This window comes from Sminthopsis crassicaudata, chromosome 2, assembly GCF_048593235.1.
Source record: "Sminthopsis crassicaudata isolate SCR6 chromosome 2, ASM4859323v1, whole genome shotgun sequence".
In the NCBI taxonomy this organism is placed as follows: domain Eukaryota; kingdom Metazoa; phylum Chordata; class Mammalia; order Dasyuromorphia; family Dasyuridae; genus Sminthopsis; species Sminthopsis crassicaudata.
Window position 1 is genome coordinate 271,528,104 of NC_133618.1, and position 24,136 is coordinate 271,552,239.

The 24,136-nt window shown below is 48.6% G+C and overlaps 1 protein-coding gene across 1 annotated transcript; it reads left to right on the forward strand.

The window, feature by feature from the left end:
- The first annotated feature begins 3,541 nt into the window (after positions 1-3,541).
- TYRO3 (TYRO3 protein tyrosine kinase) lies at positions 3,542-23,867 on the forward strand. Its single transcript, XM_074289342.1, has 19 exons — positions 3,542-3,827; positions 6,701-6,884; positions 7,204-7,304; positions 8,387-8,557; positions 10,154-10,240; positions 11,984-12,099; positions 12,536-12,713; positions 13,267-13,412; positions 13,955-14,099; positions 14,652-14,781; positions 14,895-14,995; positions 15,182-15,277; positions 15,725-15,805; positions 16,164-16,256; positions 17,080-17,201; positions 18,270-18,379; positions 18,669-18,828; positions 19,102-19,238; positions 22,319-23,867. The coding sequence occupies exons 1-19, from the start codon at positions 3,710-3,712 to the stop codon at positions 22,665-22,667; spliced, it is 2,625 nt and encodes an 874-aa protein (XP_074145443.1). The 5' UTR covers positions 3,542-3,709; the 3' UTR covers positions 22,668-23,867.
- Positions 23,868-24,136: the final 269 nt, after the last annotated feature.

Consider the following 24,136-nt stretch of genomic DNA (forward strand, 5'->3'; position numbering starts at 1 on the left):
ACTTATGCACTACTGTACTTATTTTACAGATGAAAAGAATAGGGCTCAGAAAGCTTACGTAACTTTCCTAAGGTGAAAAAAAATAAATAAATACTAAGGCAATATTTGAACCTAAGTTTTCTTGATTCCAAGTCCAGCCCCATCTATTACACGAACTGCCACACTACTTCTCCAAGGAGAATGAGTATCCCACTGTATTTTGACTCAGGCAGACCACATTTAGCATAATAGATTTAGTTCTGGTTGCCATCAATAAGCAAGAATGTTGTCAACATGGAGTGTTTCTAGGGAAGCATGACCAGGATGGCTGGAGACTAAAAAGTATGGCATATGAGTATTACATTTGCTGATGAAACAAGATCACACAGTTCTGGTGTGCCATTACTTTATTTAAGGGCATTTAATGTTTTCCCTATTACCCACTGTGTACACTTTTTGCTTTGGTGTTCACTGGGTCATCACTCCCCAATACAAACTAATCCCCTACAGACTGGAGGAACAGGAGAAAAATTTCCTGGGAAAGAGTATTAAGGCATAAAAGGGAAGGGATTCCACATAGAAATGGAAGGTTACTTGATAAATTTGGGCTGAGCTGGATTATTGGATTTCCAGATCTCCTCATTGGAGAAATAATAAAAATGCAAATTGATTCAGCAGCAAAGATGGACTAAATTATATGGTGTGGTAAGGGAGGAAAAAGGGGCAAATAGAGCTAGGAGGGTCAAAATGGGACCCAACATATCCTGATTTACAGAATGATTATGTGCTTCAGGTTGGTATCTTCAGGCTTTTTATGGAGATGAGTGGAGAAGTAGGAATGACACTTTTTGGGTAGCATATTAAGACCATATTCCTGGGGGGGGTGGCAAAGGCTGATACTTGAGTTCTATAATAGGTGGGGCAGAGTGAGAGAGAAAAGGTGAGAGGTAGGGGATTATTTATGGTGTGGGCTGGACACCATGCAAAGGTGACAGCAAATCAGCTGGGGTCAGGGAAAGGGGACTGACCTAGTGGTCGTCAAACTTTTTAAATAGGGGCCAGTTCACTGTCCCTCAGACTGTTGGAGGGCCGGACTGTAGTAAAAACAAAAACTTACACTCTGACTCCGCCCCTCAGCCCATTTGCCATAACCTGGAAGGCAGCATAAATGTCCTCAACGTGCTGCATGTGGCCCGCAGGCCGTAGTTTGAGAACCCCTGGTAGACCTATGACAGGATTCAATTAATAGATTATGTTACATATACATATTTATGATTAGCTTAATCTTAGCTTTAAAACTTTGGAATAAACACTTGTCTCCCTCTTCCTAGGTAAATTCCGACTGTGGCCTCTATTTGGGGGAAGGACCCAAGTCAGCCATTCTTCTTCCGGTGACTTGAGGACCCTAAGGTTTTACTTCTTATTTGTGTTTGCATTTCCAGCTTGGCTCTATTCCTGGCACTAGTAAGCACTTAATAAATGCTTGTTGACGTTGACCTTAGTTTAGGATAGACATTAGACTCTACTGGGGAGGGGCAGATACACTTTGAGAAGTCTTGCTGCTGCTGTGGACAGTTTCTAACCTACAACCCCACCTTTACTCCTCCTTGTGGCTTCCTCCCTCAGACCCCGTTCCTTATTTTGACTTACCCTCAGGTTGGAGGCCAGGGTCCCTGGGAAGAAGCAGGTTTTTTCCTTTAAGACAAGATTTGGAAGAGATCGGCAATGCACGAGAATGCTGGCAAGATGGCTTCAGCCAGCTGGAGACCGCAGACCCTCCTTGCCAATTTTTTCTCAGTGGGTTCCTTGGCCTCCCCGGGGGCCACCGCCTGGGGGCGCCCACAGCAGGCATCTGGGACTGCTGCTCACCCTGCTGTTGTTATTAGCGTAATTAATAAACAAGCACTGATGGGGCCAACTAGGGGAAGTGACAGCAGGCCTCTGTTGCTCACAGAGATTCCCTAGAAGAGATGGAGCAGGAAGGGCTGACTGGGAGCCTGAGAGGGACAGGGTGATGGACTTCTTGAAGAAAAAAACCTGGGAGGATGAGCACATGCTGAGGAAAGTTTTAGAGGCAGAGAGGGAGATAAAGAAAGAGAAAAAAGGGGGAGGCAGCCCAGGTTTGAGGAGCTAGCTCTCTCTCTGTGTAACAGGATGTCTGTGGGCTTAGCCACCCCCATGATTCCTGGTGATAGGGCAGGCCAAAGTCATGAAGCAATCATTCATTCACTCATGTATTTCCTCACTTAGTAACTACTATATCTGTGGAGTGCCTACTATGGACAAAGCATTGTATTAGTTGCTGTTTACAATCAATGTTTCATTCCACGTCCAGAAAATGCAACGAGGAGGGAAACAAGGATCAAAAGAGCAATTGAAAAGAGTGGCCAAAGAAAAGGGCCATTTCAACTTCAGTTATGGACCTACGATTAATAATAGCTAGCCAATAATAATTGGCACTCAAAGTTTTGCAAAATGTACATTATGTACATTATTTTATCTGGGTTTCCTAGCCATACCCTCATTTACAGACAAGGAGACAGCCTCAAAGAGGTTAAATAACTTATCCAGCTGCCAAGTATATAAACCCGTTTTCCTGACTCCAAGATCAGCACTACGCCGAATTTAAGGATTACGGAGGGTCTTCCGTGAGAAATTGCACGGTAGTGAGGGCAAAGTAATTGCAGAGGAAGGAGGGAAAAGAATCCTTTAGGACAGGGATATTTTGGTGTACGTTATTAAAGGGACTCAGGAGCAGAGACTGAGCTGCTGGGACGCATCAGGGCTGGTGATGAGGACTTCAGGAGATAATCAAAGGTGCGAGGATCAAGGGAGTTTCCATTCATTTCAATAAGCGTTAGGTCTGTGCTAGGTACCTGGGATGCAAAAGAGAGGGGAAAGACAAGCCAGTCCTTAGGAAGCTACTATTTTGCCGGAAAGCTGGAGGATTTACACGCAAACATAAAATAATTTGAGGAGGCACTGAAATCAGTCTTATCAGTGACCTTGCATCTCACGGCTCAACTAGTGTTAGTGTGGGGTGCCTCCAGAGAGAAGGCTGGGGGAAAGGGGGGAGGGGGACCGCGGGCTGGGGGAAAGGGGAGAGGGGGACCGCGGGCTGGTTCTGGGGGGGGTAAATAAGGTAAGGGAAGAGCCCTGGAGTGTGGTTTGTGACAAAGAGCCGGCATGTCAATGCGAACAGCGGGACTGCGGGCCGGGGCGAAGGGGATACAGCGAGCACCGGTGGGATACCTGCGCCCTGTAGAAGGGCTTTCGGGGGCTCGGGAGGAGGCGTCAGGGACATTCGGCCGGACTGGAAGGGCCTGAGGCGGGGGGTTCAGGAAAGGTGGTTGGCCGGAATAGGGGGACGTGTGTGTGTGAAGTGAGCCGCCCAGAGGCTCCGCGGGGGGGCGGTACGAGCTCGGGGGAGCGGCCGGCCCGGGCCGGGCTGGGCCGGGCCGGGGGAGGAGGCGGCGGCTCGGAGAGAAGACCATGAATCAGCGGCGACGGAGGCAGCGGTGGCAGCGGCAGCGACAGCAGCAGCGCCGGCCGCGAGCTCGCGCCGGGGACGTGGCGGTGGGAGCTGCTCCGAGCGCGCGCCGGTCTCCCCGGGCCCCGGGCAGCGGCGGGCTCGCAGACTCCCGCCCCCTCGGTCCCCCCGCCCCTCGCCCCCGCCCCCTCCGTCGCGGACCGGGCCGGGCCAGGCGGGCATGGTGCGGCGGCGTCGCGGATGGCGCTGAGGCGGAGCATGGAGCGGCGGCTGCTCCGGCTCCGGCTCCGGCTCCGGCTCCGGCAGCTGTTGCTGGCGGGACTGGCCGCGCTGCTGCTCCCAGAGCTCCCAGCCGCAGGTAGGAGCGGGGGGTCCGGGGGGAGGGGGCGGCCGGGGCAGCAGCCGGAGACCCGGGGGGCTGGAGTCGGAGCGAAGGCGGACGGGCGGGGGGAGCGGCTCCCGAGCCCGGGACTGGGCAGCCGAGGCCTGCGGGGCCGGACTAGGGCGGCCTGAGGGACCCATCCGGGGGTCTCGGGAGCTCCGATGGCAGCGGAAGGCCGAGCGAGCGAGCGCTGGGGAGGGGGAGGGAGGCAGCCATGGGCTTCTGCCGCCTGTGTCCCCACCCCCAACTTTCTCCGCTCGGGTGGACGGAGTGAGAGTAGGGGAATCGGCCGGGGGTCTGCAGGCAGGGGACTGAGCTCTTGATTTTCCCGCCTCCTTTTCCAGGAGGAACAGTTTCTTTCTTTCCTAGGGAGTGTTAGGATCCCTCGCCCCCTCACACACTGTACACACGGGTTCCCTTCTTACCCAAAGCTATCCAGTAGCAAAAGGGCCCCCACCCCCACTCCGGACTCCCGGGCATCAGGATTTACACCGGTGGGAAGCGTGATGCCCCGGCTCCCAGCCCCGTGCGCCAGCACGGCTCAGCCTCTCTGAAACCTTTGGGCACACCCTTGATTAAAAAAATAATAAAAAAAACCACACCGAGAGTGTGGGCGAAGACACCTGGGAGAACGTTGGGGCTTTGGACTGAGCGGTTTATCAGGTCTGGGGCTAAGCCCAAAGCTTCTGCCAGCACCAGCGCCAAGTCAGGAACCTCTCCTCCGAGGTGCCGGAGTCACAGGGCGAGCCTGGAGAGGGGCGCCGGCTCTAACTCTCCGACCACACCCCCCACCCGGACGGGAGGGCCGCAGTGGGGGGCGCTCCGCGCTGGGGGTTCGGAGACCCTAGGCTCCGGAACAGCCGCGAGTGAGTGAGTAGTGTATCTGTGTGGTGTACCCACCTTCCAGCTCTCTGGTGAAAGGAGCACAAGTGTCTCTCAGGCTTCCAGCAGAGAACCTGAGAGAGACAGAGTCAGAGAGAGACAGAGACAGAGAGAGACAGAGAGAGAGAGAGACAGAGACAGAGACAGACAGAGAGACAGAGACAGACAGAGAGAGAGAGAAAGAGACAGAGAGAGAGAGAGACAGAGAGAGAGAGAGAGAGAGAGAGAGAGAGAGAGAGAGAGAGAGAGAGAGACAGAGAGAGAGAGAGAGAGACAGAGACAGACAGAGACAGACAGAGACAGAGAGAAGGAGGAGAGAGAGACAGAGAGAAAGAGAGAGACTCAGAGACAGAGAGACAGAGAGAGAGAGACAGAGAGACAGAGACAGAGAGAGAGAGACAGAGAGAGAGAGAAAAGACAGAGAGAGAGACAGAGAGAGAGACAGAGACAGAGACACACAGAGAGACAGAGACAGAGAGAGAGAGACAGAGAGAGAGAGAAAAGACAGAGAGAGAGACAGAGAGACTCAGAGATGGAGGGAGAGAGAGACAGAGACACACAGAGAGAGAGAAAGAGAGACTCAGAGACAGAGAGACAGAGAGAGAGAGAGAAAGAGAGAGAGACAGAGACAGAGAGAGACAGAGAGAGAGAGGGACCCAGAGACCGAGAGAGTCATACAAAGAGAGAGGGACTGTGTGTCAGTTACAAAGCAAAGGAGAAAAGACAAAACGAGAAATATCACTCCAATATCCTTATACACAACCTCTTCACACATGATGTGGGGCTGTAAGAAAGGATTTCTCTGTCTGTTGAGCAGTGGAATTCTAGTGCTTGCAGAGGCTTGGGGCACTGGAGTACAGTGCTGTGGAAGTACAGCGTGGTATACTGCGCTCTGGACATGTAGTTAAGAAATTCTGTGTTCATCCTGCACCAGTTGAGAAGAGATCATAAGCAGGTCACAAGTCCAAGCCTTAGTTTCTCCATTTACAAAACGGGGTTAATAATAGCTACCTTATAAGAGTTGTCATTGTAATGATCAAATGAGATACTTGTGAAGAGCTTGACAGACTAGACTATGTGTCAGTTATTTTTAATGTTTCCATTGAGGAGAAAAGGTTGAGAGGTCTGGGAATGGCCCATAATTCCAGCCGGGATCCCCCTGCCCATTTAACAAAATTCACTCTTCCTGCTTCCTTCACACCTACAGCCTTCATACACATTCAGGTATTAATAGAGTGGATGGATGCCATGTATGTGATCTGATGTACTTTTGCAAACACAAGGTTATCTGCTTTCGGGGAACACTCCCCTCCTTTTTTTCTTCTTTTATTTGGTAAGGGGTGTTGTGGAGAGAGCTAATTCTAACAGAGTGGGAGTCAGTGCCTCCCAAAGAAGGGCAATATTGAGGAGGCATTGAGGTCTCTAAGTAATTACCCTGGTCATTCCCAGAACAGCTTCCAACTGTAATCTAAGTGAGAATGTCTCACCGCCCCTATTAGAATAGTCTGGAAGCTGAGTGGCGAGATGCTCTTCGCCAGATACACTACCTCCCCAGTTTGCTTAGGAGTTGGGAGAGAATGGGAGATGCTTGGACATCATCCTGGCCCGAACTTGGCTTCCTTTTTCTCTTAGGCAGCATGACTAGGGGTAAAAAGAGGAGAATTAGCATTGCTTAACAGATAGGAATGATAGAGAAGAGGTTTCCAGGGAGCTGGCACAGGGTGAAACTGCACCCAGGGAATCTCTTCCTTCCTTTTTTCTGATAACTAGTCAACCTCCCACTTCATACCTTTATGTCAGTTGTAGGTTCTCGTCAGTGTCCATGGGGATATGGATTCCAAGTGGTGGAACTTGGTCCCAAAGACTAGCCTGAAATAGATAGGGGACAGGGGTTGGGGAGGGCAGAGCAGTGGGCTCGGTCCTTGTCATCCCCTAACCCACCTGAATTCTGTTTCCCCTTCTCTCAGGCCTGAAGCTCATTGGGTCCCCTCTGAAGCTGACAGTATCTCAAGGGCAGCCAGTGAAGTTGAACTGCAGTGTGGAGGGATTAGAGGATCCTGAGATCCAGTGGGTCAAGGATGGAACCTTGGTGCAGAGTGTGGACCAAGTTTACATTCCTATCAGTGAGCAGCACTGGATCGGCTTCCTCAGGTACAGGACAGGAGGGGGTCTAGGGATATCCAGGAATGCTTCCTAAATCTAATATTATTGGAGTTGAACTTTAAAGAATGGCTAAGAATAATTAGAGGAAGTCGATTTTATGAAACAGACTGGAAGGTTTTATGACAATTTCTTTTTGTTTTGGTCCTGGGGACTACTTCTTTCCATGAAATCCCTGCGTTTTTGTTTAATTTTCTTTGGGTACTTTCAGAGAAGGGACTTGAGCAGTCCACATCCCTAGGGTTTGGCTAGCAGAACTGCCCCCTCCCTTTGCTACGGTGGTGATCTGAATTCTTTATCCTCACTGCAGCCTGAAGTCAGTAGATCGATCGGATGCTGGGCGGTACTGGTGCCAGGTGGAAGATGGGGGCGAAACTGAGACATCCCAGCCAGTGTGGCTGACCGTAGAAGGTGAGGAGGAGCTTGATGAAATAGCCTAGACACGCTGACAAAATCATGTCCCATGTCTTCGGGTGCCCATGGCCCCTGAAAACAAATGGGAAGGCTTCATTATCCTCCTGCTTAGCCCAGGGATAAACTATCTTACCCTGGTCTTCTCTACCTACCCATGGCAACCCATGACCTTGGAGGAAAATAAAGTCTCAGACTTCCCAGGTCTGTAGGTAAGGTACCCCTACCACCTTCTATGGTCCCATCCTTCTCTCTCCCCCCCAAAAGCTTGGAGTCTGTGGTTCAAGCAAAGCTTAAGCAGCATCAGGGGGCCCTGTGATGGGCCACAGATGAAGGCTCTCTCTGTTCTTTGGGCAGCAGGCCTAATGCACCCTGTCCCTGGCCGGACTCTGCCCTGACAAGCTTGCTGGGACCAGGAGAAGAGTAGAGGAGCAGGGGGAGGGGGAGGAGGAAGATATGCAGCTGCACGAGCTCTGTTCTGCTCAGTTGAAGAAAACAAAGTGACTAAGAAGTAACAAAGGGCTTGGAACTGTAGCTGGGGCTAGGGCTGGGGCCTGTCAGCACAACCCAGCAGCAGCTCCAGCAGCTCCCCCACTTCTCCGCCCCTGCAAGCCCTCCTTCCTTCTCCCTTATTCTTCTAGAAACTTTGATATAGCAATGCTTCTGAGAGGGCGTGGGGTTTGCCGGGGATACCTTCTGTGCATAGGAAGAGGAGGAGAGGAGGAATGAATGGGGGGGCTCACTTCAACCATGGCTCCTACAGCTCTTAAGGTGGAGGGCCTTCCAGGTGAACCCTTCCAGATGTGCAGATTCTATAGCCCTGGAAACAGCAGGAGCTCCTTTCTTTTGAAGATGTTTATTTAACATTTAATCAAAAAGCTCTTGGGGAGCCTTTGGTTTCAGGGATTTCTTTATTCCATATTTCACCAAAAAGCTATTGGGGAGCCTCTTTTCAGGGGTCTCTTTATTCCACATTTAATCAAAAAACTCTTGGGGAGCCCTTTATCCTTATAATATGGGCATGTTGGTATATTTAAGAAGGTAGCAAAAATCAGTCGCTACCCACTACCCTTTCTTCCTAGGTGTGCCGTATTTCACTGTGGAGCCAGAGGATCTCACGGTGCTCCCTAATGCTCCTTTCCAACTGTCTTGTGAAGCAGTGGGCCCCCCCGAACCTGTGACCATCATCTGGTGGAGGGGGGGCACAAAGGTGGGAGGACCAGCTCTCTCCCCCTCCATTTTGAATGTGACAGGTGAGATCGCTCTCAGGAATGGAGAAGAAAAGGCAGAATTAAGCTGAGGAAGTGAGCCTGAGCCAGGTCTTGACTGTGACTTGAGAGGTTGACAGAAGAGGGGTAGCTGTCACAGAAGCTCTCCTCTTAAATGTTGTTTCTGAGTTTCTCCTAGATAAGTGGTCCCAAGCTTCCTGACCTCTGTGCCTTGCTTCCAGAGCTCTGCTAGCAGAAAGGTTCATTAATTCTCTGGGCAGAATGCACCTTTTGTAGTAGCTCAGACTGCAAGCTGGGGAAGGGTCTGGTTAAGGGTTCTTCCTCCTTTGACCCTGGAAACAGAGCAGACACAATCATTCCTGAGAAGAATAGGGGAACTTCGTGCAGCTCCACCCCCAAGGAAGAAATCAGGAATCAGCCCATGTTCGAGTAGGAGGAAAGTCTGGCAGAAGGGGAGAAACCATACGGTAGCTTTTTTACCCTGATCAGTTTCATCTGATCAATCTCTATTCCCAGACATTTCCATATAGAGGCACTGTAGGGGATACAGTGCTGGAGCTGGCCTCCAGAAAACCTGGGTTCAAATCCTGCCTTCGATAGCTTATTGGCTGGTCTACCTAGGCAAGTCACTTAAACCTGTCTCTTCTTCAAGGTTCCTCATCAGTAAAATTGGAATAATAATAGCACTGATCTCAGAGTCATTTTCAAGATTCCTAGAGACTATGTATTCTTTACATCCTAAACCTTCTAGCACTGTTTAAATGTGAGATAACTGTAATTGTTATCATACCCAGAAGTCCCTGAATGCATATCACTGCACCTACATTTGTGAAACACAGTTCTGTAAACAAAATTTACATTTTCTCTTTGAGTTTTGAATGGGGGGGTGAGAGGAAGAGGCTGGAGACTCCTCTCTGAGCGAGTTTGGCAGAGAGTGGAAATGGGCTGTCTGGGTCAAATTTCACAAGTCTCCAAACTGCTGAGGATCTCGAGAGGAAAGCAAGAAGTGAAAGGGCTGCTTGTCCTGGTGAATGGCAATTGGGGAAAGGAGACAATTGGCAGCTTTGGACAGTGCTGGACTGACAGCCTGGCTTTCCAAGGTGAGACTGGTGATGGAGGCAAAGTGCAGGGCAACAGGTAGTGAGTGAGATGATCATGGAGAGAGGAAATCAAGATTCTCTTCAGTTTTTCTTTGTAGGAAGCTGGAAGAGAAGACTTCAGTCAAGAAGCATTTGTTGCATTCTTGTTCCTAATACACACAGAGCCCATGAGGCATCATAGTGAGATACTAAAGACCTTGAATAGTTCCCACCCCCTACGAGCTTACAGTTTATTTGGGAAAGAAAATAAAGAGAGATTTGTAGAACAATTGCAAAACTTGGAATCTGTGAGGGTAGATTAAATTAGCAGGGTGGGATATTCAGAGGAGGAAATTTAGCATCTCTTTCCTATATTGAAGGATTTCAAAGGCATTTCTTATCTTCCTTGTCATTTGGCCCTCAAGATCTGAGTTATCCCTTCCCTTTATCTCCTCACCAATTCTTTAAACCCGCACCATGCCCTATTCCCAGGCTCACTGGGCATCCTTAGCCTGACCAGGGTTCTCTGTGTGATCCTCAGGGGTGACCCAGAGTACTGTGTTCTCCTGTGAAGCCCATAACCTGAAAGGTCTGGCCTCTTCCCGCCTAGCTACAGTTTATCTTCAAGGTAAGGGTGTGTGTGTGTGTGTGTGAATGTATGTGTGCGTGTGTGTCTGTGTCTGTGTGTATCTGTGAGTGTGTGTGTGTGTCTGTGTGTATCTGTGAGTGTGTGTGTGTGTGTGTGTGTCTGTGTGTATCTGTGAGTGTGCGTGTGTGTCTGTGTCTGTGTGTATCTGTATGTGTGTGTATCTGTGTGTGTGTCTGTGTGTATCTGTCTGTGTCTGTCTGTGTGTGTGAGCTCCCGACCGAGGAGGGGAATGCAGTGGAGGGAAAGATTATAATTGCAAACAGAGAGGAAGCTTTACCTCTTGGCCTCCAGCTCTTCTCACTCCTGGGAGCCTTCTTGGCTGAGGTCTGGGGGGAGGGGCAACTGCTTGGCGTGTGTCCCTAGCCCCTGTAGTGGGAGCACCTGAGGCACAGCCGTAGCCGAGATGAGAATAGAAACCTGACGTCACAGAGCAGATTCCCCATCACGAAGCTGATTCCCTGGGAGGAGGAACAGCTGGAGCTGGCCAGAACTCAGGCCTGCCCTTTGCCTCTTTCATCCCTGTCAGAGGGAGGAATGGTGCTAGTGAAGCTCTGCTCAGGTTGGTGATCAGTGGGATGTTTTGGAATAGACTGTCTCTAGAAGAAGGGATGTGGAAAATGGGCTCTTTCAGTGTGTGTGTGAGAGATCTGTATCTTTGAGCGAGATACCTATACATGACAAAGGCAGACTGCTGCTGAAACAGATGTGTCATTTCCATTTGTGGGGGAGAAGCTTTTCCCCACCTCCCTGCCCCCACATCACTGGCCTTGGTCTGGCAGGCTTCTGGTCGCAGAGACTACATCACAGAGATGGCCTCATACTCTGTTCCAGGCTCTGTTCCAGGCATGGCAGCTATTCTGTGTTTCCTGCTATGACAGAGAGAGAGAGGGAGAGGGAGAGGGAGAGGAAAAGGGGGAAAGAGAGAGAGGGAGGGAGGGAAGGAGAGAGAGAGACAGAAGGAGAGAGGGAGAGGGGGGAAGAGGGAGTGAGGGACAGGGAGAGAGAGGGAAAGGGGGAGGAAAACAGAGAGGAGAGAGAGAGAAGGCGAGAAAAATGGGGGGGAGAGGGGAGAGATTTGCACTTGTGTGGGCTTCTGAGCTCTATCAGAGTCCCATTAGGTGCTAAATAACTTATATATTGGTTGAAATGCTTGTCTGTGGTGGGGAAAGGAGGAAAGATTCTTTTAAGATTTAACTCAAGGAAGCATTAGCTCAAGGCTTAACGTCTTATTTTTCTTTCTTGTCTTCTATACTTCATGTTCTCTTTTTAAGCTTCCTGACATTGTGGCTTCCATTATCTCTCTTTCTCTCTTTTCAGAGAGGGAAGGAGACAGACCGGAAAAGAGAGAGAAAGAAAGAAAGAATGGGGGGAGGAGAAAGTGAGGGAGAGAGAAAGACAAAGAAAGACAGATACAGAGAGACAGAGAGAGGGAGAAGGGAATGGGGAAGAGAAGGTAAGGGAAAGAAACACAGAATAGAGAGAGAGAGCAGTCAGTATGACTAGAGGCAGATGCATATGGGGATTTTGAGCAGCCCTGTTCAGTTTTAATATTTTCCAATCTTGGGGTCAGCCCCCAGGGAATCTAAGGAAGCATCTTATAACCCCATGAAAGGATGAGAGGCAAAAAAGTCAAGAAACATTAAAAAAACAAAACAAAACAAAAAAAAAAAAAACCCTCTCAGACCACCAGAGATTGACCCTCAGATCTCCTTCCTTTTGCAGCTCTTCCAGCAGCACCTTCTAATGTAACAGTGACCCGACTATCTAGCAACAATGCCAGTGTGGCCTGGATTCCTGACTCCGATGGCCGAGCTCTGCTCCACTCCTGCACAGTCCAGGTACAGTTCTGGGAGGGGCTCGTCTGGGGAAAGCTGAAGGTGGAGATTACAGGACTGCCTTGTTCTGTCTGTCAGACCAGCACCTGGTTGATGATGAGTCATGGTCTTGTGACCAGTACTCCCTAGGCTGGAGTTCTATACCATAGCAGAACCCAGATGGATGGCCAGGGCGTATTCTCTCATCAGAGTATGCTTTGTGCGCTCATGTGGGCTCCCTCTGAGCTCCAGCAGAGCTCCCATGTGTTAAGTGCTAAATAACTCATGCACTGATTGAAATGTTCCTCTGTGGGGGGGAAGGGAGGGAAGATTCCTTAAGATTAAATTCAAGGAAGCAATAGTTCAAGGCTAAAACCTTCCCTGTTTTTCCTTCTCATCTCCTACTCCTCCTTCCCTGACTTGTGGCTTCCAACGCCTTCTTTCTCCAATTTCTGTGCAGGTAACGGAGGCTCCAGGAGGTTGGGAGGTCCTGGCCGTGGTGGTTCCGGTGCCACCGTTTAGTTGTTTACTTCGGGGCTTAGAACCTGCCACCAACTACAGCTTAAGAGTTCGATGCACCAATGCCTTGGGACCTTCCCCATATGCAGACTGGGTACCCTTCCAGACCCACGGCCTGGGTAAGGAATTGGAGAGGCAGAGGCTTGAGAGAGCTAAGGTCTCTATTGTGGAAATGTATTCAGAGTAGGAGTGATGGGTTCCTCCCATCAGGAGGATTATAGGTTAAACTGTGGGCAAGCCACAATTCCTACCCTTCATTTGCCTCATGTATAACATTGAAGGTTTGAACCGAAGTCCCTATCAGCTCTAAAATTCCATTGAAAGGAAGATAACATACCTTGATATTCTATTTTGTCTTTTCTATTACTCCCATCCTCCCAAAGAATGTGTAACCTTCTGGTTTCCCTGTTTCCCTCCAGAGTAAAGTGTATAACTAGAAGCTAGAAAGGTGGAAACTGAGACCAGGGAATACAGGCAGAATTAGGCTAGAAGCAAGACCCTTACCTTTTCCACTTTCACCATCTCCATCCTTACTGAACACACTAGGGACTTAGTGCTTATTGTTTTCTGGAAACAATAAAATACTGAAGTGAGATCTTCAGATAGAGTAGGGAGGCTGTGGTGGAGATAGGAGATTTGAGTGACATTGTGATTGTTTTCTCTTGGGTCCAGCCCCATCCAGTGCCCCTCAGAACCTCCATGCCATTCGAACAGACTATGGTCTGATCTTGGAGTGGGAAGAAGTCATTCCTGAGAGTTCTAGTGAGAGCCCTCTGGGACCTTATAGAGTATCCTGGATTCAAGAAAATGGGACTCAGGTAAGAGTTGAAAAACCCCTAAACTACTTTAATCGGTCTTCTTGGCTCTCCTCCTTCCCCAGGACCAGGAACTCACAAAAAAAAAAAAAAAAAAAAAAAAAAGATGGACTCCCTGTTTCCAAGTCCTTTTGGGACCCAAGACCTCCCTGGGAGGAGGGGATCTTCTCAGAAATCAGTGGGCTATTTCTCAAATTTGCACCTCCCTAAAATTCTTCCACTGCTGCCACTTTGTATGCAGAGCAGGCAACACATTCCTGCATGAACTGGGGGAGGATACAGATAGTGTTATGCTTCCCTCCCTCAGTCCTTAGTTCCTTTGTCCCCATCCCCCACCTTTGTAAGCTGATGTGAAATGTTTGTGCTGCTGGGAATACTACCCAGCTCCTTGAAGTCAGAAACGTGATGGACTCCCTGGATGCTGTAAAATTGACCCATCCTATCTGTCAACCCTCAGCCTTCAGCTTGACCATCATCTGCTTGTCTTAGCTCTGTGGTTACTTCCTCAAGTTTTGTTTTGGGGTGGGGGCTTTTCTGGGCTGCAGGGTGAGCTGACTGTTCTAGGAACTAAAGTCAACCTGACTGGCTGGGACCCCCTGAAGGACTTGACAGCCAGAGTGTGTGTCTCCAACGAAGTTGGCTGTGGTCCTTGGAGCCAGCCTCTGCTTGTCTCCTATCGGGACCATGCTGGTGAGACAAAAAGGGGAGCAGGGGATCTGTCTGAACAACCTGGTTTCCTGCTGGGTGGGCTTGGAAGAAGCGTGGTTCCCATTTTTTGCTATATTTGGCAGATATTCTATATCTTAGATCCAAGCAAACAAGGTCAGGGCCAGAGATGGGAGATCACTTTGGGAGGAAAGAAACTTACTAAAGCCCTAAGTTTCCTATGCCCTTTTACACCTAGGGTTCTCAACCTAAAGCCAGCAAATTAAAAAAATATATACTTAATAACTATTTCCATATAATTGGTTTATTTTGTAATTCTGTGTATTTTGTACACTTAAAATATTATTATGAAAATGAGTCCATAGGTTTTTAGATTGCCAAAGGATTCCATGACAACAAAATGCTTGAGAGCCCTGTTTTAAATGTGGTTGTCTTCTGGGGTCCTTTTCCTTATTGGGTGGCTTCTTATTCTGACTTTTAAAAATGAGCCTGAGCAGGTCAGATATCTTCCTGGGAGTGTTCTGAGGGGCTTCTCTACTGGCCATGTACTAGGAACCCATCTGCTTTTCCCTCCAGGCCAGCAGGGCCCCCCTCACAGTCGCACATCTTGGGTGCCTGTAGTCTTGGGCGTTCTGACAGCACTTGTGACAGCTGCTGCCCTGGCCTTAATCCTGTTACGCAAAAGAAGGAAGGAAACACGGTTTGGGTAGGTATGAATGGGCCTGGATTGGTGTCCAGAAACATGAAATTGGGATCCCCACAGATAAATAGCCTGAGTCCTGGCTCTTTCTCTCTTCCTCACATCCTGTGTCCCACCAGGCAAGCCTTTGATAGTGTCATGGCCCGTGGGGAGCCTGCTGTTCATTTCCGTGCTGCCAGATCCTTTAATAGGGAAGGTCCAGAACGAATTGAGGCCACATGTAAGTCTCACCTGTCAGTCCTCCCCCCCCCGGGCTGTCCTTTTAGACCCTTCTTGTTTTTGTGAACTCCTGCCCCTCATTTGATATTTGATTTGGGGATGATTCAGTCACTATGCTTGAAGAGGGGTAGTGTCCCAGTCACTATCCAACTTCTCAGGGGTTTTTACTGCTTTTCTTCCTTTCCAGTGGACAGCCTGGGTATCAGTGATGAACTGAAAGACAAACTGGAGGATGTGCTGATCCCGGAGCAGAAGTTCACCTTGGGCCGGATGTTGGGCAAAGGTCAGGTGTTGGATCATCTCCTTTGAGGGTGAAACCTTTTTCCAGAGGGAGGTGGGAGTGTGTCTAAGTGCTATGTGAGGATTGTTACAATCGATACTCTCTGGGACAGGGCTAAAAAAGGGGCTTTTGTGCATCAGGAGGACTTGACAGGAACCACCCTAAATTTAGGAAGCTTAGTGATGGCCAGGGAAGATGAAGTGGAATCTGCACTCTATAAGCTCTTTCTACCGATAGCCAGTTGTAGGATTCTGTGGCTCTTTGGTACTAAGCCAACTTCCAAGTCTATGTTTCTCAGATGACTCGTTCTGGAGCCCAGCCATACCCTTTGGGGAGCCCTCTGGGAGGAAACAGGAGAGTGAGCCTGTCTGTGAGGCTTAGTTACCTCTCAGGGGATAGCTTAGGAGCAGATGCTAGAGGAGTCTCACACTTACCTGGCTTCATCCTTAGGGGAGTTTGGGTCAGTGAGGGAAGCCCAGCTGAAGCAGGAGGATGGCTCCTTTGAAAAGGTGGCAGTGAAAATGCTCAAAGGTGAGTGGGGTACAGTGCTGAAGGATGTGGTTTCCAGCCTTGGGAGGGAGTGCCCAAGCCAAGCCCACTTCTGCACCTTTGGCAGCTCTGAAGTGAGAGCTCTTGAGGGCAAGCTCAGGAAGTTAGCATTGGCTCTAGGATCTGCTTCTGTCTGGTCTTTCTTGAATAACACTTCTTCCTTGAGTTTGACTCTTGAACTATCTGTGATTCTGGCAACTTATCGGCTCCCTGGTCCTGGCCTAGGAAAGCCATGTCCTATAGTGGAACTAGGATCCTTGGGGACACTTAGAAGGCTTAATGGGAGGGGCCTGCCTTTGGGAGGCTCTTCTCACTTCTTGTTTCCTATTCATCTTCCTAGCGGACATCATCAACTCCAGTGACATTGAAGAGTTCCTTCGAGAAGCTGCTTGCATGAAAGAATTTAACCACCCACATGTGGCCAAGCTTGTTGGTGAGATGATCCCCAAGGGAGTCTGGTGCAGAGGGCACGTGGGGGGTGGTCAGAGACAGGAGCACCTACAGGAAAGACAACAGAAAGAGAAGACATTGGCTCTGTCAGGTGAATGGTCAGTGATGAGACCAGGGAGTAGAGCACCCTAGCTGAGAAATCTTGCTTAGAGTGTTTTCTGCATTCAGAGACTGAAAAGGGCACTGACTAGTAGAATCAGAAGACCCGCATTGGAATCCCATCTCTGACACTATCATATGACCTTGGGTAAAGTCAGTAAGTAGAGACATTAAACTCTTCTGATTTCTTCATCTGTAAAATGAGAGAAGTGGACTAGAAGGCCTCTGACAATCCTATTCTCTTTAAATTAGTGATCTTAAGAGCAGCTCCCGGGAGTCAAATTTTCTGAGGAATAGTGGGATCTTGTATAGGGAAAGGTCATTATAAGGAACCCCAATTTTGGGTTGTTTGGTTCCTTCTCCCGGGCTGATATCTGGGAATTATCAAGAGTGGTTGAGACATTGATTCAAGAACCTTTGAAATGTCCAGAGGGGCATCTTCCAGGTGGCTCATATCTCTTATTCACTAGGGCAACATAGTCTTAAATTGGAGAAGCTGGAGAGAATGCTGGGTACTGAGTCCAGGAAAGCATAGGAGACCTATTATGAGACAGGAAAGGGAGTAGGGACACAGCATACTCTCTGTCTTCTGGCCCGTCACATAATGATATACCGGCCCATTCACACAAACTCTTTGACCAGAGATTTCCGTTTGTCCAAATAACCAATCCCTTACCTTTCTCCACCTTTCTTTTCACCAAACCCAGGGGTGAGCCTTCGGAGCCGTGCCAAGGGCCGCTTGCCTATCCCCATGGTGATCCTGCCCTTCATGAAGCATGGGGACCTACATGCTTTTCTGCTTGCCTCCCGAATAGGAGAAAACCCTTTTGTGAGTATTTGCGTTGGAGGCATTTGAGTGTAGGCTGAAAAGGAACATGGGAGAAAGAGCATTTGGGAGAGGAAGGTGCTTCATAGGCAAGACTAGGAGAGATGAGGAGGAGTTGAGACGTGGTTGCAAGAGATGAAGCAAGGACAGGGAACTTTTCAGAAGCTTCTCAGGAGAATTTAAGAGAAGAAGGAAGAATTCTTAGCTGTGAGCCTAGCAAGAATATTCTCTTTTGGGCCTAGGGAAGCCCACTGAGTATTCTAGGATAAGGCGATATTCATTCTACAAAGAGATTTGATTTCTTTCTTTTTTCAAATTAAAAAACATTTTTCCCATTAATCCTTCCCTAAAAAAAATAACTCTTATAACAAAATATACATAATCAAGAAAAATAAATTGTCACATTGATTAGGTTCAAAATGAGTATTCTGCATATTTAATCTATTTCCTTTCAGGTAATAAATTAGTATCTTTAGTTTTCTAGAATCATGATAGGCCATTGTATTTATTAGAGTTCTTAAGTTTTCCAAAGTGTTCATTTTGTTTTTATATGCATAGAGTATCTATAGTGTCATATATAACAGATTCTCATTCTACTAATTTCACTTTGCATTAGCATTTATATGGCTTTCTCTGAAATTATTTTCTTCTCTTTATGTTTCTTTACAGTATAATATTAAAACTTTGTTCAGCCATTCCCCTTACTCTTTACCACAGAAAGAGCTACTATGTATGTATTTGTACATGTATGACCTTTTTCTTCTATATTTACTCTTTTTTAAGGTACAGACTTAGTAGATGTATATAACTCAAAGGACATGTAGAGGAATTTAATAGCTTTGGGAGCAACTTCTGCTTTCCAGAATGGTTGAACCAATTCCCATTTTCTCCTGACTAGTTTTTTCTTAGCTTTTGCCAGAACCTCACCTTGGCAAAAGCCCTTCACTCTTTCCTTCTTCCTGAGGGGGAAAACGAACTGAGGAAATTCTTTGATCGAGGGGATTTCCATACTCTGTGTTCAGCTGTTTGTGGCAGGACCAGGACTAAGCTTGCTTGTTTCCTCCTGGCTAGAACCTGCCTTTGCAGACACTGATCCGATTCATGGTGGACATTGCCAGTGGCATGGAGTACCTGAGCTCCCAGAACTTCATCCACAGGGACCTGGCTGCTCGGAATTGCATGTGAGTGAGCTATCAGAAGACCCGAAGGGGTGGGAGTGGAGGTCATAGAGAAGATACAGTAGTGAGCCGCCCAGTAGCGCTTCCATTAAAAGAATGAAATGCAGTTAAATTAGGAGGATGGTAGGGGCCTGGATAACTGCTGTCAGTCCTGGCTTGGCTATTGTGTCCAGAATTGTGTCTGTTTCTGGTCAACATAAAAGCCAATTTAGAGACTGGCAACTTGAGAGTCTCTGAGGAGAAAGGGGGCAGGGTCAGCTCACTGATTGCAGACACTTCACTCTCTTTACAGGCTAGCTGAGGACATGACTGTGTGTGTGGCTGACTTTGGCCTGTCTCGGAAAATATACAGTGGTGATTATTACCGGCAGGGCTGTGCTTCGAAACTGCCTGTCAAATGGCTAGCCCTAGAAAGCTTGGCTGATAACCTGTACACAGTGCATAGTGATGTGGTGAGTAGAAGGATCCCGGGCCAAATGGAACAGGAATTTGGGTGGTTTGGGTCGGAGGGACTGCAGAGCAGAATTAGGGCGGGGACCAACACACAGAAGCCAGGATTGTTTGCCCTTACAGTGGGTAAGGTCCCTTCTCCTTCCCCTTTAGGAGTGGGACTGGTTGCCCTCACATGAAGTCTCCTGTCCAGTGGTGGCCCTGTCCTTAGGTCATGGGTTTTTCTGCCCCTGCAGACCTGGCTTTGACAACTTTTTTGACTGATTTTGTTCCAGTGGGCATTTGGTGTGACCATGTGGGAGATAATGACTCGGGGACAAACACCTTATGCCGGTATTGAAAATGCTGAGATTTACAACTACCTCATCAGTGGGAACCGTCTGAAGCAGCCACCAGAATGTCTCGAGGAAGTGTGAGTGTCTCCAGAAAGTTAGATAGGGACAGTAGGGGAAAGGAAGACCCTTAGAACACAGTTACCCTTGGGGTGGATTAGTGATCGTATGTAATCATGATCTCTGATAGAGATCCCTGAATGATGACCAGCTGAGGGATGTTGAAATCATAAATCTAAAGCTAGAGGGGACTTCAGGGGCCTTTCAGTCCAACCTCCTCATTTTATAGTTGAAGAAACAAAGAGAGAGGACTTCCCCAGGATCACTAAAGTCCTCTGATTTAAAAACTGAATTCCTGTCATTTTCCCAAACAGACGGAGTTGGATCTCTCTCCTGCAGTATCTGTCTCTTCTTCCTTTCTATTTCTGTCTTTTTCTCTCTTCCTCTCCCTCTGGAAATGATTTTTAAATTTCTTAACAGTTTCATGAAGTCTCTGCCTCTCTATCTCTCTGTCTCTCTTCCTTTCTTTTCTTTTCCCTCTAGAAAAGATTTTTTAATTCCTTAACAATTTCATGAAGGCTCTGTCTCTCTCTCCTCTCCTCACTCTAGAAATGATTTTCTCATTTTTTTTTAGAGGTAGTTTAATAAAAAAAATCATGCTTTTCCTGTCTCGTAGCTCCTTATTTCCTTTAACTCTCCTGTTCTACTATTTTCCCACATTATCCTCTCCTTATACCTTCTCCAGTTTTCCCAGAAATAAAGAAGAAATCTAACCTCTCCTAATCCCAGAGACAGAAGCCAGAAAGAGATTCTGTAGAGAGAAGCCAGAGTTTCTCTCTTATCCCTTCTCCTTTCCCAGGGTCAGGCTAGTTTGAACTTTTACTGCTGGTATTTAAAAAGAAAGAGAGAGGAAAAAAAAAGATACCTCCCCTAGATTAAGAGGTTTTTTTTTTACTCAGAATGAGTGGGTGGGGGAGGAGAAATGATGAAATGCCTATAGGAGTCTTCTTACCTCTCAAAAGACTGGGACTGCAGCTGCCAGTGGGGGTCTCTACTTTCCTCCCTTCACTGTTCTGCTATAATCCTTGTCTTTCCAAAGAGGGGGTTGATTGTTGGGGAAAGAATAGTTCCTTCAGAACCCCCACTGATTGCTGGTGAAGGGTCCTAGAGTCTGGAAAAGGCTTAAGGTTGGAAAACAGGAGTCCTAGAGAGAAACGACCAGCCTTCTTTCTTTCTGGAAGGACTTAACCATTCAGATGGGGGGAGTGAGGGAGCAGAGAGGCCTCCTTGTGTAGTAAGCAGAGTGTATTATGTGGGGGAGAGGAGGAAGAGGCCGGATAGATGTAAAATCAGTGTCAGCCTGAAGCTCGCTCTATAGTGACTTGGAATCCTCCACCCAGAACCGGGTTTTTTCAGAATGTGCATGGAAGCTAGAGTTGTTCTGACCTGAGAGACAGAAAAGCAGGATGACATCCATAGTGGTTTTAGGGAAGGGACAAATTCCTTCCACAGTGTATAGTTTTGAGGATTCCACCTTCATCTCTGACAGAAAATTTCAAGTGGATGTCAACTTTCTGCTCATTCTGGCTCTAGGCTTGGGAAACAGAGCTCAGCAGGGAAGGGATGGACAGAAATAGACACTAAATCCTGTTGAATCACCTGAGGCTCATTTGTAGTGAACAAGAAGGATTAGAGAGAATGGAAAAGAGAAAGTTCTTATTTTGAGATTCCATCTTAACAGACACAGAGAGTGAGAACATGGCACTCCCTGGAGATAAGAGAATCCTGGGTTCAAATCTTCATTCTAACATTCACTAGGTGTGTAACTACTTACTAGTTGTATCACATAAGCTTTCTGAGCCTCAGTAAACATTTATGGAGCACCTACAATGTGCTAGGCACTGAGCTGAGCCTGGGGATACAAAAAAGGGAAAGGACAAGAAGCTTGCCATCTAATGGGGAAGTACAAGTATGTCTGGACAAGCTAGATTCAGGATAAATAAGAAATAATTAACAGAAGGAGGGTACTGAAATTAAGGGGGTTGGGAAGACTTTCTGAAGGGATATAATTTTAGTTGGGACTTAAAGAAGGTAGGGAGGTCAGTAGTCAGAGGAGAGTAGAGAGAAATTCCAGGCATGTGGGGACAGCCAGAAGCCAAGAAATGGAGTGTCTTGTTTGTGGGGCAGCTGGGAGGCCATGTCTGTAAATCGTGTTGCAAATTTTAAAGGATGAGAGTGGATCTGTGATTTCACTGGCATAGGGAATCTCCCGGGTGAGGAAACTCCCTTCCCCAATTTAGATTGGCAGCTTCCCTGTAATGCACAGGCTTAGAAAGTTGCCTAGCACAGAGATCACTTGCCCAGGATCTCACAATCAGAATGTACCAAAGGTGGCTGGGACTCGAACACAGATTTTCTTATTCCATGACTTGATTTCTTTACCCACCTCCCCATGCTACAAACTTTTAAAGACTACATAAATATCAGCTTCTTATTACACAGCCTCCACAGTTGAAGAAGCAGCAAAGACTTCTTCAACTATTAATAGCCTTTTGGTCCCTGGCTCAGCTCCTTCCTGGTCAGTGGTTGGTGCTACCAGGGGAGGGATGAAGGGAGCTGGCATCTGGCCCATGCATCACAGTGGACAGACGCCAGTTGGCTTAGTCAACTTTGAGACTGTCCTGGCCAAAGCCTCGAGCAGGGATTCGGGTCTTTCCCACGACCTGTGGTGGGGTGGCCATGATGATATTTCCTCCCTTCTTAATCACTTTGGGGGGCTCTGGGAGCACGCATGGGTGCAGGCACTTGGCCCAGAGGTGTGTAGGTGCAGTAATTCCTGGCTTCCAGAAATTTCTGCCATGGCCAGGCAGGAATACCAAGGAGTTGGCTCTGAACAGTCCAGGCTTCTTTAGGTAGGATTTTTGCAGCCCCTGGGGTTCTGATTTTAGAAGATAACCGGATGACACCTTTTGGCCTGCCAGCCTAGCACATTGAAATGGCTTTTACTTAACTATAGGTATATCTGTTGAATTGCAAGGCAGACCTTACTTGGTAGGTAGGATTTGGGGCCTCTCAGAAATTCTGAGGGCGATAGCTTTGGAAGGGAGGATGGAGGTCCTTTTCTCCCCCTCTTCAGCAGCCTCTCTTTTTTTTGTTGCAGCTATGAGCTCATGTACCAGTGCTGGTGCTCGGACCCCAAGCAGCGCCCTAGTTTCCTGACTCTCCGGATGGAGCTAGAAGAGATCCTGGGTCGAATGTCTGTTCTCTCCGCCAGTCGAGACCCTCTTTACATCAATATTGAGAGGGCTGAGGAGCAAGCAGAAGGGGGTGACCAGCTGGGTGGGGACCAGGCTGTTGAGGAGGGGGACAGGAACAACAACGGTGCAGGACCAGTAGGGGGTGTTCCCAGTGACTATCGCTATATCCTTAGCCCTGGAGGGCCGGCTGAGCAGTCTGGGGAGGACCCTGAGGGGGCCTGTGGGGAGGCCCAGAGGCAGATGCTCCTCTAGCAGGGCCTATTAGCTCATAGAGGCTGTTAGCCTAACAAATGGATGGGCGTCTTTTGGGGGCAAGGGCAGGAGTCTGGCCGGCTTGGCTGGCTAGCAAAGCCCCTCCCCCACCTTGTCTCAACCCGGTCAGAAGTGTGGGGGCTCCTGTGGTAGTCCCTCCCAAGCTAGATTGGGGCCTGGGCTTTGGAAGCCTGACATGACCAAATCGCCCAATCCCAGCTCTTCCTCCAGTCACTGGGGTCTGGCCAGCCTGGCACAGGCTCATTCCATTCGGGTGGGGAGGGGGGAGGCAAGTGGGGCCTAGTTGTCTGGACCCTGGCAGCTGGTACTCTGTGGTTATATCCCCTTGGTTACAGTGGGTGGGGGCCGGGATAGAGAGGAGATGAGTGGCGCTGTTCACCCCTTCCCTCCCCAGGGGGCCCACCCCGCCGCTTTAGTGCATGTGCTGAGCCGCCCAGCCTGGGAGGCAGCTCTGCCCAGGCTACTGGTGGTGAATTCTAGGTACGGCTTCTTCAAGGTAGAGGTAGTTTACATCACATCCGTGCAGGTGGGAGAGGTAGGGAGGTTGGGAGGGCCAGCCCCTCTCCCCGTGTAGGTGGGGTTGGATATCGGGATACTCAGGTCTGAATAGCCCTCTGTCGGCAAGCCTGGGGGTCTCCCCGGCCAACGGGCCATCCTTGTGGGGTGCTCCCTCGGTCACACCTATGCGGGAAGCTGGAAGGCGTCAGGCTACCAGGTGTCCTTCCCTTGAGAAGAAGGGGAGTGGTGAGGTCTGTGGAAGGACTGGTGGGACCAGCCGAGTCTGGTCCTGGGAGGGATGGCAGCTTCTTTCCACCCTTCACGTTCTGTTTGGAGCATGCTACAAGAATCCTAATCCCACTAACAAAGGCAGCTGTGTCTAAACCCAGAGGGCTTTCTGGTCCCACTTCTTTCTTCCCTGCTGAGTCCCTCTCTCCTGACTTTGCCTTTAACAGAAGCCTCCTCTTTTTGCCTGCTCCCATTCAGAGCTACTGAAGTGGGAGGAATTGAGGCCAGAGGGCTGTTTCTGGGGGAAGGGGTTATTATTGATTGCCACCACTTCCATGGCAGAGACGGCTGTGGGAGAAAGGGTTGATAGTAGTCTTCCTCGGGAGGGTGGGGTATTGTTTCCAGGCTGTTAGATGCTGTTTAAACACAGAAATAAAAACAAACCTCAGAACAGCCATTTGGAAATAGTCCTTTCTTCATATTTCTATAAAGTACTATCTTTTGTTGGGTTTGGAGGGGGTAAGGAGAAAAGTTAGGAGCCTGTGATACTGATTTCTCACCTTTCCTCCCCAAAGCCACAGAGAAGTATGTCTTGGGCCTATGTGGAGTGGAGCATGTAAGTATATAGGGAGACCTAACATTGTTAAAAGTCTGTTTTCCTACCCAGTCTCTCTGCCTTTAAAAGTAGCTCAGGAGAAACAAAAGGGATTATATAGGGCAGG

What these genes read in the sequence shown, in the direction of transcription:
- TYRO3 (XM_074289342.1), top strand. Translation starts at nt 3,710, where the DNA reads ATGGCGCTGAGGCGGAGCATGGAGCGGCGGCTGCTCCGGCTCCGGCTC. An exon ending in GGGCCGGATGTTGGGCAAAG is followed by an intron (nt 15,278 to 15,724) that starts GTCAGGTGTTGG and finishes CTTCATCCTTAG; the next exon opens with GGGAGTTTGGGTCAGTGAGG. An exon ending in CCAGAATGTCTCGAGGAAGT is followed by an intron (nt 19,239 to 22,318) that starts GTGAGTGTCTCC and finishes TTTTTGTTGCAG; the next exon opens with CTATGAGCTCATGTACCAGT.